This window comes from Macaca nemestrina, chromosome 9 (assembly GCF_043159975.1).
Source record: "Macaca nemestrina isolate mMacNem1 chromosome 9, mMacNem.hap1, whole genome shotgun sequence".
In the NCBI taxonomy this organism is placed as follows: domain Eukaryota; kingdom Metazoa; phylum Chordata; class Mammalia; order Primates; family Cercopithecidae; genus Macaca; species Macaca nemestrina.
In genome coordinates this window covers 70,539,511-70,557,060 of record NC_092133.1, presented here as the reverse complement: position 1 = coordinate 70,557,060, position 17,550 = coordinate 70,539,511, and the positions used below count along the sequence as shown (strand labels likewise).

The 17,550-nt window shown below is 42.2% G+C and overlaps 1 protein-coding gene across 8 annotated transcripts in view; it reads right to left on the bottom strand.

Annotated features, from left to right (window-relative positions):
* The window catches only part of LOC105466223 (adenosine kinase), a 567,753-nt gene that overhangs the window by 530,313 nt on the left and 19,890 nt on the right, over positions 1 to 17,550 (bottom strand). The window contains exon 1 of one of the 8 annotated variants that reach the window (XM_071069760.1): positions 12,055 to 12,644. The exons of 6 other annotated variants lie outside the window; for them this stretch is intronic. In XM_071069760.1, coding sequence (XP_070925861.1) covers positions 12,055 to 12,068 — 14 coding nt within the window. In that variant the 5' untranslated portion in view covers positions 12,069 to 12,644. Of the gene's footprint in view, positions 1 to 12,054; positions 12,645 to 17,550 lie in introns of those variants that run through there. One more of the 8 variants, XM_071069754.1, reaches the window with a different exon arrangement.

Below are 17,550 nucleotides of genomic sequence, written 5' to 3'. Positions count from 1 at the left end.
GTGGCTGGGCGCGGTGGCACTTCTGGCACTTCGGGAGGCCGAGGTGGGCAGATCATGAGGTCAGGAGTTAGAGACCAGCCTGACCGACATGGTGAAACCCCGTCTCTACTAAAAATACAAAAATTAGCCAGGCGTGGTGGCGGGCGCCTATAGTCCCAGCTACTCGGGAGGCTGAGGCAGGAGAATCGCTTGAACCTGGGAGGCGGAGGTTGCAGTAAACCATGACCGTACCACTGCACTCCAGCCTGGGTGACAGAGCGAGACTCTGTCTGAATGAATGTATGAATGAATAAATGAAATGAAATGCACATTAGAAAACAAGGAAGGTTTAAAAACAATAATCTAAACTTCTAACTCAAAAAAGGTAGAAAAAGGAAAGCAAATCAAATCCAAAAGAGTAGAGCAAGGTGGCGGGGCGCAGTGACTCACGCCCGTAATCCCAACACTTTAGGAGGCCGAGGGGGGCAGATCACGAGGTCAGGAGATCCAGACCATCCTGGCTAACATGGTGAAACCCCGTCTTTACTAAAAACACACACAAAAAATTAGCCGGGTGTGGTGGCGGGCGCCTGTAGTCCCAGGTACTCGGGAGGCTGAGGCAGGAGAATGCTGTGAACCCGGGAGGCAGAGCTTACAGTGAGCCGAGATCGCATCACTGCACTCCAGCCTGGGCGACAGAGCAAGACTCCGTTTCAAGGGGGAAAAAAAAAAAAAAAAAAAAAGTACAGCAAGGAAATTAAAAGAGCAGAAATACATTAAAATAAAAAATACATGACCAAAATAGAAATTCAACAAAACAAAATCTGGATTTTTGAAAGATTAATTGCTAAACCCCTAGCAAAGCTGATCCAAAAATTCAAAAGAAGTACCAACATCAAGAATGCAAATGGAGAAATACAGCAGTTCATACAGGCAATAGCAGAATATTAGGAAATTTTATGAACTTTATAACAACTCAACAATTGAGAATAAATTCATTTAAAAATGCAACTTCTCAAAACTGACACAGGAAAAAGTGAAGAACCTGAATGCTTATATATCAGCTAAAGTAATTAAACCTGTAAAAGTAATTAAACTAATTTAAAACCTTCTGCTCTTTTCTGCAAAAATACTCCAGGCCCACACGGCTTCACTGATGGATTCTATCAAAATTTAAAGTAACAATACCAATCTTATAAACCTACAGTAATTAAGACAGTGTGGCATTGGCATAAGTAGACACAAATATATCAACAGAATAAAACAAATCCAAGAAAAGACCCATAGCTATCTAATCAATTAATTGAGAATCCTTTTGAGAAACCTTTACATGATAGCAAAAGATTAGTAAGATAGATCATAGGCCTAAACACAAAAAACAAAAATATAAAGCTTCTAGAAAAAAACCATGAGAGAATAGTTTCACAAGCCTAGCAGAGGGTAAGGAAAGACTTCTTAGAACAGAAAAGGTAATACCATAAAATAAAATAAACCAACAAATTCAACTTGCTCAAAATTTAGAAGTTCTGCTCTCAAAAGACATTAAGAAAATGCAACAACATAGCTCAGACTAGGAGAAAATATTTAGAGAGAGAGAGAAAGTGTGTGTGTGTGTGTTTGTGTGTGTAAAATCTGAGAAACCTGGCAAATAACTTGCATTCAGATATAAAAAGAACTCCTACAAATCAGCAACAAAAAGACAACCCAATAAAATAGGGTTGTAAATAAAAGCTTAATAAAAACTTGTACATAAATGTTTATAGCACCATTATTCATAATAGCCCAAAAGTGAAAATAATCCATATATCTATCAAGTGATAAATGGATAAATTGTGGCATATCTATACAATGAAATATTATTCAGTGATAATATTTCAGAAATGAACTGACACTTCAAAATAAAAGATAAGCAAATGGCCAATAATCACATAACTATTAGCCATCAAGGAAATATAAACTAAAACCATGATGAAATACAAGCACACACTCATGAGAATGCCTACATTTTAAAATGCCAAACATTGTGAAGAATGTGGAAAACTGAACTCTCATAAAACAACTGGTGGGAATGTAAAATGTGTTAAATTTTCTATTTTGGAAAAGTTTAGTGGTTTCTAAAGTTAAACATAAATCTACCCTAGTACACAGCAATTTCACTCCTAGATATTTACCCAAGTCCACATAAAGATATATACAAAAATGTTCATAGCAACTTTATTCATAGTAACCAAAAACTGGAAACAACCCAAAGCCCATCAATAGGAAACTTGTTGCTACACACATATAATGGAATATTACTTGGCAATAAAAGGGAAAAACTACTGATACACACATCAAAATAGGTAAATCTCAAAAATATTATATTGAACAAAAGTAATCAGACACAAAATACTCCTTGCTGTATGATTCCATTTATGTGAAGTTCTAGAATAGGCAAAACTAATATCTATAGTAAAAGAAGTACAAAAGTGGTTGCCTGGGTGAGAAGGCGGACAGAATTAATTAAAAAGAGGCTGGGTCGGGCACAGTGGCTCACACCTATAATCTCAGCATTTTGGGAGGCCGAGGTGGGTGGATCACTTGAGCTCAGGAGTTCAAGACCAGCCTGGGCAACACAGCAAAACCCCCCACCGCCACCCCACTCCCCCAGCATTGTTACCAAAAAATACAAAAAAAAAAAAAAAAAAAAAAAGCCAGGCATGGTGGTGCACATCTGTAGTCCCAGCTACTTTGGGGACTGAGGCAAGTAGATGGCTTGGGCTGGGAAGGTCAAGGTTGCAGTGAGATGTGTTTGCACCATTGCACTCAAGCCTGGGTGACAAAGTAAGACCCTGGGGAAAGAAAAGGAGAAGGGAAAGGGGAAAGGGGAAAGGGGGAAGGGGAAGGGAAGGAAGGGAAGGTTGATTTGACTTTATATAAATTATACTGAGAGAGGCAGGCACAGTGGCTCATGCCTGTAATCCCAGCACTTCGGGAGGCCGAGGTAGGCGGATCACTTGAGGTCAGGAATTCTAGAGCAGCCTGGCCAACATGGTGAAACTCCGTCTCTACCAAAAAATACAAAAATTAGCCTGGCATGGTGGCGCGCACCTATAATCCCAGCTACTCAAGGCAGCTGAGGCAGGAGTATCCCTTGACCCCGAGAGAGGTAGGTTGCAGTAAGCCGAGATCAGGCAGCTGCACTCCAGTCTGGGCAACAGAGAGAGACTCTGTTTATTTAAAAAAAAAAAAAAAATTATATTGTTGGCATTTTTTTTTAAGTGAACAGACTAGGGAAATGTGTCTCTTGGTTATGTAAAGCCAATCCTTCCATATGTATTCTAGATTCTATCCTTCTTTCCTACTCAACATTGATTTCTTCCTTCAGTCAAGCATTATCTATTTTTTCTGCTTTCTATTGGACCACTCTTTTCAGCACATAAATATGAAAATCTCAAACCCTCCCCATAGAAAACCTCAGCCTAGCATATACTTCCAACTACCATTATTTCCCTGCTCTCCTTTACAGCAAAACACTACTAGTGCTCTATCAAATAGTAAGTTCCCCTAAACTAGGTAAAATTATTCATTTTAAATTCAATTGCAGAAAAGCACATGTGTGACATGACTAACACTTATATAACAATTTTCAACTTAAAATGCATTTTTTGATATGTCACTTCTTTAATATCTTCAAAACACCCATGTAGGATAGGTATTGCTATTATCTCTTTTTAACGGATGAGGAAACAAGAGGTTCCTCAAGGTTATGTAACTGCCCAAAAGTAAGATAAATAGTCCCTAATTTCAAATCATGTGCATTACTCTTCAATATATATTTGTATACTCAGAACTCTCCATACAATAAAAATGTCTGACCAATGAAAAACATCCAAATGTACCCAAAATAGGCCAAAATTCCATTTTCTTATGGTTCTAGTTCGAATAACATTTCAACAAACAAAACTTAGTACAACAAAATAATTATAATGCATATGTAGGTGACCAGATAATTTATTATCCAAATGGGACACTTTTGAGAGTAAATGAGACACATTTATGTGTCTATTAATAATTATGTCAGGATAGCCGGGGACAATGGCTCGTGCCTATAATCCCAGCACTTTAGGTGGCTGAGGCGGGAGGATCACTTGACCAAGAGTTTGAGGCCAGGAGGTTCAAGACCAGACGGGGCAACATGGTAAGATCCCATTTTTATCCACATCCCCCACCCCCACATACACACACAAAATATAGCCAGACACGGTGGTGTGTATTTATAGTCCCAGCCTCTCTGGAGGGCTGAGGTGGGAGGATCACTTGAGCCCAGGAGTTCAAGGTTACAGTGAGCCATGACTGCACTATTGCACTCCAGCTAGGCAGCATAGCAAGACCCTGTGTCTACAAAAGAAAAAAATAAAATAAATAATAATGTCAGGATAACAGGCATGATCCAGAATTGTCCTGGGCAAACTGGAACATATGGTCATCCTATTCATAACCTAGCTTTGCTATTTAAAAAATAAAAATCTCCGCCAGGCGCAGTGGCTCACACCTATAGTCCCAGCATTTTTGGAGGCCGAGGTGAGTGAATCACCTGAGGTCAGGAGTTCAAGACCAGCCTGGCCAATATGGTGAAACCCCATCTCTACTAAAAATACAAAAATTAGCTGGGCGTGGTGGTGGGCACCTGTAATCCCAGCTACTCAGGAGGCTGAGGCAGGGAGAATCGCTTGAATCCAGGAGGTGGAGGTTGCAGTGAGCTGAGATTGTGCCACTGCACTCCAGCCTGGATGAAAGAGCGAGACTCCATCTCAAATAAAATAAAAATAAAATAAAATAATCTCAGACCAGAATGCCAGTTAAAAAAGTAAAAAGTAAAAAATAAAAATGTATATTTATGTTTTATTACAGTATTTTATTAATAGTATATTTCATGGCCAGGTGCAGTGGCTCATGCCTATAATCCCAGCACTTAGGGAGGGTGAGGTGGGTAGGTAACCTGAGGTCGGGTTCGAGACCAGCCTGACCAACATGGAGAAACCCCATTTCTACTAAAAATGCAAAATTAGCCGGGTGTGGTGGCACATGCTTGTATTCCCAGCTACTCGGGAGGCTGCGGCAGGTGAATCGCTTGAACCTGGGAGGTGGAGGTTGCAGTGAGCTGAGATGGTGCCATTGTACTCTAGCCTGGGCAGCAAGAGCAAAACTCCGTCTCAAAAAAAAAAAAAAAAAAAAGATAGTATATTTCATTACAGGATCAAGGGATCTTCCTGAGTCAGCTTCTCCAGTAGCTGGGACTATAGGCACATACCACACACCCTGCAAATTTTCTCATTTTTTTGTAGAGACAGGGTTTTACCATATTGCCCAGGCTGGCCTTGAACTCCTGGCCTCAAAGCGATCCTCCCACCTCGGCCTCCTGGAGTACTGAGATTACAGGCATGTGCCACCATGCCCATCAACAGTATTTTTTAAATAACAATTTAAAACCAAGGATGTGGATGGGCACCGTGGCTCATGCCTGTAATCCCAGCATTTTGGGAGGCCCAGCACTTTGAGAGGTCAAAGCAGGTGGATCACTTGAGCTCAGGAGTTCAAAACCAGCCTGGGCAATATGGTTAAACCCTGTCTCTACAAAAAATACAAACGTGGGACTACAGGACTACATGTGGGACTGTAGGGACTACAAGTGGGAATACTCCCAGCTGCTCAGGAGGCTTGAGGTGGGAGGATCACTTAAGCCCGGAGGTTGAGGTTGCAGTGAACTCTGTTCATACCACCACACTCCAGCAAGGGCAACAGGGCAAGACCCTGTCTCAAAAAATAAAAAATAAAATAAAACCAAGGAGGTATGAAGAAGTAGGGAGACGTGACTGTTAACCAATATTGCAGGAAAGGGTTAACATTCAAACAGTCGAGAAAATCACTTTGGTTCAAGTTTTATCTTTGACAATTCTGCTTAATGTAGCAATATTGTGGCTGCAAAGATTTGGAGTTAGAAAACCTTATATGCTTTTTTTCAAACAAAGATGACCTATTTATAAATGGGAGCATTAACAGCTGACAACGTTGCACATAAAAGAAAGATTCTTGGCCAGGCACGGTGGCTCACGTCTGTGATCCCAGCACTTTGGGAGGCTGAGGCAGGAGTTTGAGATCAGCCTGACCAACATGATGAAACCCTATCTCTGCTAAAAATATAAAAATTAGCCGGGCGTGATGGCATGCGCCTGTAATTCCAGCTACTCAGGAGGCTGAGACAGGAGAATTGCTTGAACCCGGGAGGTGGAGGTTGCAGTGAGCAGAGATCGTGCCATTGCACTCCAGCCTGGGCAATAAGAGTATAACTGTGTCTCAAAAATAAATAAATAATAAAGATTCCTGTTTTAGTCCTTCAAAATATTCCATAAATGAAACAATTTCATTTTATTTTAAAAGCTCACTTACCTCTCTAAAAAAAATCCCACCGCATAAAAAAAAATTGTCCAGTAATGTGAATTTACAATTCTTATTTTAAAAACACAGGTAAAAATGAGTTTGAAAACTCAGTTTTAAGGCTCTAAAGAAACCAACTCAACAAAGACAGTTTCAATCTTAGCCAGATTTTAGTCTCCATATGAATGTTCTGAGTGGCTTGGCAGATTCTATTGTACATACCTCAAAAAGTTTTGAGTGTTAGAAGGAAAATACCCCACGACCCCACCCACTGCCCACATAAATTTTCCAATGTAGGCTTTAACCCACAAAAGTGGGTTCCAGAATCATCATGTAAGGCACAGTAATGTCCAGAGTCCCAGAATAGTTGTAGACCAAACCTGACCTATCTGGGCAGACCAAAGAATAGGACTCCTTAGCTCTATAATAAATACTCCCCAACTCCATTTCCTAGTCTTCCCTGGCACAAACCCAAGCTGTAAGCAATGCCCAAAACCAGACTAGACACTGATGTTAGGAAAACAAGGCAATATTCAGAGGGGAATTTTGAAATAGTGTTGCTCAGTGAAAAATACATAAAGTAGGAGTCAGAAGATCTAAATTCTATCTTAGGCTCTACCACTAGGTCTAAGTAGGACATTTCACTTCACTTTGGATACAAGGTCCAGTATAGAAAAGGAAAAAAAGTAAAATGCTAAGATCCTCTTTGAATCCTGACATTCTACATCTTCCTCTGTCTCCTGAATTTAACTCAGGCACCAACTTCACTATTGTGCCAATTTAAAATGACAAAAGCATCAATTTATCAAATATGTTCTATCATTTCCCAAATGAAGACCAGTAGGAATCTGATCTATATAACAAAAGATATAAGTTGTTCTCCAAGGACACGTGGCTTCAGAGGCTGTAAATTTAGACTCTTAATCAGTAATTAAGTAGTAGAATAGAATACAAATGATGAAATACTATCTCCAGCCAAATTCAAAGATCTTAAGTTTAAAAAAAAAAAAAAGTTTTCATTTCAAATCATTATTTAGGAATTCCTCAGAGTTGAATACTACACTAGAAAGGGAACTGAACAAGGTATCCAGAGATCTCATATCTAGTTCAAGATATGTAACTGTGTGAACTTAAACACGTCACACTATCTCTGGGCTTTAATTCAACTGTAAAATGATAAAATTAGGTAAGTTTGTTTCCTGTCTAAAAATTTAAGATTTAAACATTTTTTCTCACATGACACCATTCTCTAGAGGGCTCAAAGTGCTTTTATTCTATTTTTTAAATGCTTTAAAATTTAAAAGCACTTTTACACTTATCCAGCAACACTGGTAGGATGCACATTAGTGTCTCTACTGAGTTACTTCATCAAACAAATGTACAGAATAGAAAAGAGAAATGGGGCTGGGTGCAGTAGCTCACACCTGTAATCCCAGCACTTTGGAAGGCCGAGGTGGGTGGATCACGAGATCAGGAATTCAAGACCAGCATGGCCAACCGGGCACAGTGGCTCACGCCTGTAATCCCAGTACTTTGGGAGGCCAAGGCGGGCAGATCATGAGGTCAGGAGATCGAGACCATCCTGGCTAACAGGTGAAACCCTGTTTCTACTAAAAATACAAAAAATTAGCCTGGCATGGTGGCGGGCACCTGTAGTCCCAGTTACTAGGGAGGCTGAGGCAGGAGAATGGTGTGAACCCGGCAGGCAGAGCTTCAAGTTAGCCGAGATCCCATCACTGCACTCCAGCGTGGGCGACAGAGTGAGACTCCGTCTCAAAAAAAAAAAAAAAAAAAAAAAAAGACTAGCCTGGCTAACATGATGAAACCTGTCTCTACTAAAAACACAAAAATTAGCTGGGCGTGGTGGTGGGCATCTGTAAACCCAGCTACTCAGGAGGCTGAGGCAGGTGAATCACTTCAATCCGGGAGGCGGAGGTTGCAGTGAGCCGAGATCCCACCACTGCACTCCACCCTGGGTGACAGAGCAAGACTCCCTCTCAAAAAATAACTAAAAAAAAAAGAAAGAAAGAAAAGAGAAATGGAAGATCAGTAACTCAAAAAAGGCTCTCAATTGGGCCCAAGATATTCTAACCATTAGTCCTCATTGATTTTCAATCCTATATTCTTTCATAGCCATTGCTAAGAAAAGAGTCACATAGGCCGGGCGCGGTGGCTCAAGCCTGTAATCCCAGCACTTTGGGAGGCCGAGACGGGCGGATCACGAGGTCAGGAGATCGAGACCATCCTGGCTAACACCGTGAAACCCCGTCTCTACTAAAAAATACAAAAAACTAGCCGGGCGTGGTGGCGGGCGCCTGTAGTCCCAACTACTCGGGAGGCTGAGGCAGGAGAATGGCGTGAACTCGGGAGGCGGAGCTTGCAGTGAGCTGAGATCCGGCCACTGCGCTCCAGCCTGGGCGGCAGAGCGAGACTCCGTCTCAAAAAAAAAAAAAAAGTCACATAGTACTATATTTAGCAACAATTAAGGGTGGTGTAAAAACAAGAACATTGGACACAAAGTCAGAGTTGGATATCTTGTAATCATTCAGCTTATCAGTAAAAGGGAGTCAATAATACCTACCTTTTAGGCTACTGTTAGACTGAGCACAAAATGGGAATGTTAACAGAAAGGGGTCCCGATCTAGACCCTAAGAGGGTTCTTAGACATCATGCAAGAAAGAATTCAGGGCAAGTCCATAGAGTGAAAGCAAGTCTATTAGAGAACTAAAGAAACAAAAAGATGACAATTCCAAAGACAGAGCAGGGGTATGGGCTGCTCAACTAAGTATAGTGTTATTTCTTGATTGTATGCTAAACAAGAGGTGGATTAATCACGAGTTTTCCAGGAAAGGGGTGATGATTTCTCAGAACTAAGGGTCTCTCACTTTTTTAGACTATATAGGGTAAGGTCTGAACGTTGCCATGGCATTTGTAAATTGTCATGGCACTGGTGGGAGAGTATTTTATCATGCTAATACATTATAATTAGTGTATAATAAGCAGTGAGTATGACCAGATGTCACTCTCATCACCATCTTGGTTTTGGTGAGTTTTTGCTGGCTTCTTTACTGCATCCTGTTGTAGGGTCTTTGTGACCTATGTCTTCTGCCAATCTCCTATCTCATCCTGTGACTAAGAATGCCTAACCTCCTAGGAATGCACCCCAGCAGGTCTCAGCCTTCTTTTACCCAGCCCCTATCAAGATGGAGTCGCTCTGGCTCAAATGCCTCTGACAGGAACATGTCTGATATCATAATTGCAAAAACTAAAGATATGACATAATTGCATTAAATGTAGTGTTCACCAGGAAATGGCTGGTATCTGTAGGATGACCAGCTCATTGAAAACTATCACCATATAGAGTCACTTCACTTTCAGTGGCCTCCCTGCTCTTCCCCCCAACACCTAGCAGTTGTGTTCTCTTGGTTAACCCTGCCTACTTCTGAACCCCAGTTACCAAGTTCATTGCAGGATAAGAAGAAAGTAAAAGAGTTACTATAGTTGTCTCTCATGATACTTCACAATTTCTGTCCACAGAAACAGCTTTTTCAGGAAATTTAAGTAGTATATTGTTTCTATAAAGGCACCATGCAGAGCACTATATCATGGAAATCTAGATTCAATTCCTAACTTTGCCAATGATTTTGCACAAGGCACTCAACTTTTCTTTGTCTCAGTTTCCTCAGGTGTAAAATGTAATAGCTAGTTTAAATCACATCTAAAAGAGCTTTTTCGAGCCATGTTACTATAGTTCAAGATTATGTAAAATACAGACTGACATCTCAAGAAACAAGCATAAATAAATTTTATTATCAGTTATCCATCCTTTCAAAACATGTCAAGTAAGGATGGTGTCAACCTTTATATTAGTCTTTTAAAAACAACTATCAACCCCTACATTAAAAGATACATACTGCTGTCACTTATTAAACAGCAGAAGCTTTAGATTTGGATGTTTCTCCAATGAGACAGGGTCAGGAAGATGATAGTCAATTAAAACTGAATCCACATAACAACTGATTCTTAACACAGAAAGTATTTGACCCCTACACCTAATTAGTAGCATCCTGTGATAATGAGAAGGGGAATTAACTCTGGCTATAACAGCCTAATTCTAATTCATCCTAAAATACTGTTAGCTTTAAAAGCTAGATTTATATGCCCCAATATAATTTACTGTGAAATCTTTCCATGGCGGGGGGAAGGGTCACCATGTTTCAGCACCTGAATCTCCTTCTGCATAATGAGATAAGTATGTTGTCTATGTTAGTACAGAATTAGGCAATTTAGGCCGGTGGCGGTAGCTCATGCCTGTAATCCCAACACTTTGGGAGGCCGAGGCGGGTGGGTCACTTGAGGTCAGGAGTTCAAGACCAGCCTGGCCAATATGGTGAAACCCCATCTCTACTAAAACTACAAAATTAGCCTGGTGTGGTGGTGGACACCTGTAATTCCAGCTACTCGGGAGGCTGAGGCAGGAGAATCTTTTGAACCAGGGAGGCGGAGGTTGCAGTGAGCAGAGATCGTGCCATTGCACTCCAGTCTGGGCAACAAGAGCAAAACTCTGTCTCAAAAAAAAAAAAAAAAAAAAAAATATATATATATATATATATATATATAAAATTATGCAATTTAAGAGACAGACTGTGTCCGAGTTCAGCACAGTTAGATCTTACTGATCCTACTGAGGGTTAGGTTCCCAAGCTATCTCTTAAACACAATGTAGTAAAAATTGCCATTGAGAAGCCCTTAAATCACCAGGACGGGTGGAGCCTGGAAAGCTCATAGACAAAAAATGAGCTTATTTTATTTCTCTTCACATTTTTGTGCTGGGGCCTCCCTTTCTCTGGGACAATAAAGCCCAAGTTCTGCTTTTAAGAAGGCCAGTCAGAACACTGGGTACCTAAGGCAATTTATCTTTTTATAAATAGTTGAACTAGCGTAAATTAAACAGTCAAGGCTACTGAGAGAAAGTGGACAAGCCCATTATCCTGTCCCCATTAACAAAAAAACCTTCCAAACTGGAAGGGCAATTGGGGGAAGTCTCCAGTTTCACGGCTTTCGCTACATGCCCAGTATCTCCCAACTCATTTTACTTGTGACTCTCAGATAAAAGGAGTAAAGAAACAAGATGGTACCTTCGGGAACCAGGGTCCTAATTCCAGTCTTGAGCAAACATTTTAGAGACACACAATTTCACAACTTGAGGGCAATATACCTGCATCAGAGAAGGGCCAACTTTGCAGGTCTGCTCCCGGCTAACAATGAAGTTCTGTCAGAGGGCATGACACGCAGACATGACACACACTGTGCACGCCACGCTCCCTCGGGCCCTGGGCCGCCCCCGGGGGCGCGGGTGGGGCACATTTTTCATGTGAAATCCACTACACACCCAAGAACGCTCGCAACCCTGGAATCTGGGCGAGGGTCACCTCAACCAAGCAGCGACACACAGGACTCCCCAGTGTGCCACAGACCCGAAAACTTCTGAGGAAAGCAGAAATGGCCAAATGAAAAGTGCGGAGGGAACCCCCAACACGAGGGGGTCCAGCGGCGGAGGCAGGCTCCAGACCACCCGCGAGAAGGAGCGACAGTGCTCAGGCGCTCAGGAGGCTAACGCCCAGCCCGGAGCAGTCGAGGCAGCCGCCCGCACGTTACCTGACGGACGTCATGGCTTCGCTCTCCTGCCCCACGCCACGGCGCCCGCGTCCGATGCTCTACGTCCGCTCGGGCAGCAGCAGGTACCACAGCAACTGCTTCCCGGCTCAGGCACTCAGCGACTGGGAGCGCGTCCTCACACACCCCGCGCGCGGGCGGCCCCTGGCAAGCCGGCCGCGCGTGCTGATTGGAGGGAGGCCGGGCGCTCCGCCCCGGGCGAAGGGCTGGAGATCGTCCCCAGACGCCGCGGGCCACCGCGTGTCTCGTGCCAGCTCGCTGGCGCGCGGGCTAGCGAGCTGACTAGCGGGCGCAGTGGCCATCTTGAGTCCTGGTAACAGCGTCCCCGTCACCCCGCAGTTTACAAGGCGAGAGATTGGGTGCCCGCCCCAAAAATGGCCGCGCCTCTGGCAACCAGTTTAGCAGTCACATGGCCACGGTCTACCTCGGCAAGCTCAGGTCCCTTTAACAGCACTTAGGAAAGAGGCGATGTCAGGGCAGGTCTTCGGGAATGGGATTTAACAGCCAGCAAAATCCATCTGCAAAGGTGGGGGGGGGAAAAGCAACAGCCTGGGAAGCCTCAGCCTAGGAAAAAATAAAACGCCTGGCAACAGCAGCACGACGTGCTAATTCCAGTCCGCAGCCTTTGAGAGTCAATTGCTGGATCTGATGGTCCCAAACGTTCCTGAACTTCAGAAACACTTAGAGCAGTTTATTTAATATGGAAAGTATCACTTTATGTATTAGAATCTAGAAAGGTAAGGCCTGGACATCGGTATTTTTAGCAAGTTGCCAGGTGAATCAGGTACAGACATAAAATTTTACAGCCTCTGGGCCCCACTCAAGACTATCCTATTTGACACACTTAATTACCTCACTTTCCAGAGAAGCATGCGGGCTATAAAAAAAAGAATCTAAGACCATAGAGGGGAAAAGTGTATGGCTCCCTAACTCCTAACTCTAATCTTACAGGTTTAATGCAGTTGAAGGGTTAAGAAACTATGAACCAATAAAAGGAAAATTAACTCCAACTATGAAAAGGGGGGAATCAGTAAATGCTTTATGATCTAAATTGCTTTTCTTTATTGCTTTATTCTCTGTGCAATAATTTTTTTTCTTTTTTTCTTTTTTTAGAGACAGGATCTCACTACATTGCCCAGGCTGGTCTTGAATTCCTAGCCTCAAGCAACCCTCCCACCTTGGCCTCCCAAAGCACTGGAAATATAGGTGTGAATGACTGGGCCCTGTTATACAATGTTATTAATAGACTACAATATCCAGTGGCATTCACTTACTGACCATCTAGGATGGTGATCAATTTCATATGTCTGAAATCAGTTACATCAGCAGCAACCCAATACCATCAGATATTGAAATTGGCTGATGGGACTGAATAACTTAATTTTTAATTTATTTAATTTTAATTCATTTAAATTTTATAACTGAAACAATATATTTTTCCATTAAACACAATTGTATTGTTTTGGTTGGACTACATTTCACTTTTTTTTTTTTTTTTGAGATGGAGTCTTGGAGTGCAGTGGCATGATCTTCAACCTCCGCCTCCTGGATTCAAGTGATTCTCGTGCCTCAGGCTCCTGAGTAGCTGGGACTACAGGCATGCGCCACCATGCCTGGCTAAATTTTTTTGTATTTTTGGTAGAGACGGAGTTTCATTGTGTTGGGCAGTCTGGTCTCAAACTCCTGGCCTCAAGTGATATGCCCACCTTAGCCTTCCAGGTGTGAGTCAACGCTCCTGGGCTCTTTTTATCTTTTTTAATGTGGCTACTAGAAAATTTAAAATTACAGGAATCTTGCATTATATTTATACAGAACAGTGCTGCTCTACAGTCTAAGTTAGCCTTCCCTATCACTGTCCCTGTGATAGAATAATTAAGTTCACAAAATCAAATTAGTAAGGAAGCCAGTTTATACAAATCTGTTTCCTTGCTAGCCATAAAACACATCAAAATTCCAGAAGATTTCAAGTTTCCTTAGAAAATGCTATTTTTAGCATTGTTCTCTTTAATTTGGGAAATGCCTACCCAGAATGAAGCCATGGTCTATAAAACTAATGTGGTCAGTCCATGAGTAAAAGCTGTTAAAACACTGAGCTGTACTTGGTGTGGTTAAGACTTTGACCGAAGGTCCACAAGCAGAATTAGTCAGTTGTTCCTCTGGATTAAACAGGATCTGAAGCAAAGCAGCAGCTGGATTAGCAATTCAAAGTGTGGAGACACTGACTAGAGTTACCCACCTTCTCTTGTGGAAAATGTTGATAGATAATCCACATTTCAAACCATCAGTGCTTTTCAAACTTTTAACATGCATACAAATCTTGTGGATCTTGTTAAAATGCAGGTTTGGCACTGCAGGTATCAGTAACCAAAACTTTGCATTTCTTTATGTTCCCAGGTCTCACCAATTGTTTCTGGTCTGTGGGCCAGGCTGAGTAGCAAGGCTGTAGAGGTAGCAAGAGATACCTGGTTTGCAACTTCTGCTTGACTTCCTATTACCTGCATGACTTTAAGCTGTTTTTTTGTTTGTTTTTGTTTTGTTTTTGAGATGGAGTCTCACTCTATCACCCAGGCTGGAGTGCAGTACCATGATCTTGGCTCACTGCAACCTCCACCCCCACCCCCCACCCCATCCCCGAGGTTCAAGCATTTCTCCCACCTCAGCCTCCCGAGTAGCTGGGACTAAAGGCATGCACCACTATGCCTAGCTAATTTTTTTTTTCGTGTCTTTAGTAGAGACAAGGTTTCACCTTGTTGGCCAGGTTGGGCTTGAACTCCTGACCTCAAGTGATCCGCCCACCTCGGCCTCCCAAAATGCTGGGAATACAGGCATGAGCCACCACGTCGGGCCTTTAAACTGGTTCTTAATCTGTCTGTCCCTTGGTTTACCCATTACATGCTGTTCAGGGCACTATGAAGATTAAAATTTAATTAACTATAGTAAAGAGTCTAATAGAATCCTTGGCACATGGCATAATTATTACTTTGTTATTATCATAATAGTTGAACTTACATCTCTGGAGGCATGATCCCAAAACTAACATGAACTTGGCCCTCTGAACAATCAAATGCACTTTTGCTCATGCTTAATATACTTTGGTAACACCCACCTTTGATTTGTAACATTAAAATTTTCAAATTAAAGCCACGCGCTGTGGCTTATGCCTGTAATCCCAGCACTTTGGGAGGCTGAGGTGGGAGGACCACAAGGTCAGGAGTTCGAGACCAGCCTGGCCAATACGGTGAAACCCCATCTCTACTAAAAATACAAGAATTAGCTGGGCCTGGTGGCACACACCTATAGTCCTAGCTACCTGGAGGGCTGAGGCAGGGGAATCACTTGAACCCGGGAGGCGGAGGTTACAGTGAGCTGAGGTTGCTCCACTGTACTCCAGCCTGGGCAACAAGAGCAAGCCTCAGTCTCAAAAAAAAAAAAAAAAAAAATTCAAATTAAAAAAAAACTAGCCGGGCGCAGTGGGTCACACCTGTAATCCCAGCACTTTGGGAGGCCAAGGCGGACGGATCACAAGGTCAGGAGATTGAGACCATCCTGGCTAACACAGTGTAACCCCATCTCTACTAAAAATACAAAAAAAATTAGCGAGGTGTGGTGGCGGGCGCCTGTAGTCCCAGCTACTTGGGAGACTGAGGCAGCAGAATGGCGTGAACCCAAGGTGGAGCTTGCAGTGAGTGGAGATTGCGCCACTGCACTCCAGCCTGGGCCACAGAGCGAGACTGCATCTCAAAAAAAAAACAAAAACTATTTTTGATACCAAAACAGGTAGTCTTAAAACTTTATTTTTTAACAAATATACTAAATTCAGTATAATTAAGGGAAGATATGGGTCTGCAACATTAAAATAGTTAATAAAATTGAAGCCATACCAAAGATTTCTTAAACTCATTTTTGATATTTGCATCTAATTTTTTTTTTTTTTTTTTGGAGATGGAGTCTCACTCTGTCACCAAGCTGGAGTGCAGTGGTACAATCTCGGCTCACGGCAACCTCTGCCTCCTGGGTTCAAGTGATCCCCTAGGCGTGCGCCACTAGGCCCAGCCAATTTTTTGTGTTTTAGTAGAGATGGGGTTTCACCATGTTGGCCAGGATGGTCTCAATCTCCTGACCTCGTGATCTGCTTTTTTTTTTTTTTTTTTTTTTTTGAGACAGAGTTTCTCTCTTGTTGCCCAGGCTGGGGTGCAATGGCGCAATCTTGGCTCATTGCAACCTCTGCCTCCCAGGTTCAAGTGATTCTCCTGTCTCAACCTCCTGAATAGCTGGGATTATAGGCATGTGCCACCATACCCAGCTAATTTTGTATTTTTAATAGAGATGGGGTTTCTCCATGTTAGTCAGACTGGTCTCGAACTGCTGACCTCAGGTGATCCACCCGCCTTGGCCTCCCAAAGTGCTGGGATTACAGGTGAGCCACTGCGCCCGGCCAATCAGCTGTCTGGCCAGGAGCAATTGTTCACACCTGTAATCCCAGCACTTAGGGAGACCAAGGCAGGAAGATCACTTGAGCCTAGGGGTTCAAAATCAGCCTGCGCAACATAGGGAGACCACTCACCTGTAGTCCCAGCTACCTGGGAGGCTCAGATGGAAGGATGGCTTGAGCCTAAGAGTTCAAGGCTACAGTGAGCTGTGTTTGCGCCACTGCAACCTAGCCTGAGCAACAGAGCAAGACCCTGTCTTAAAAAAAAAAAACCAAAAAAAATCCATGTAGTGTAGGAAATGAAAAAAAAGTTTTTCACTAATGGTCAACAAAACTTTCCAAAAGTTTATTCTCTCAAAATTTAAGTACCAGTCATTTCAGCAGTTACAAACACAAAAATATTATTTCAAGAAAGAGGACTCATGTGATCTTTCAGAGTCAATAATGTAGGGACAAAAGTAAAGATATATTTTTCCAGGTAGAGGCAGAAGTTCTTTTATTCACAGCAACTTCCCTTCCCCAGACTTTCATGCTCTATTATTAATCTTTTCATGCCACCTAGTCTTATTCTAAATACACACACAGACACACACACACGGAGACAGAGAGAGAAAGAGAAAGCGAGCTGAGAGAAAATACTGAATAACTACTACTTTTGATCAATTTTCTAAACAATTTATTTCAACCCTATTCTTTTCCTAAAAGCCTAGCTTATCCTACTTTAGGAGAAAATAATCAATTTAAATTTTTAACCTTCAGTAGCCTTTTTACAATTAGAATAGTTGAATCAAGGTAAGTGGGTCTGAATAGTTTGCTCTTCTTAAGACTGGTATGTAAATATTCCATATATTTTATCTAATCTTGTGGTTAGTCTGGCCCTATAAAAGCACTCAGATACATAATCCAAAATAGCTAAGTGCCTCCAGACAGCATAACAAAAATGTGGACCCATCCACTAATCTCTTCAACAAATGCTTCAGGCCCCAAAATAATAGCAAAGTTCTCTTCAAACACAACCAGTTTGTTAAGGGTGTGATAAAACAAGCACT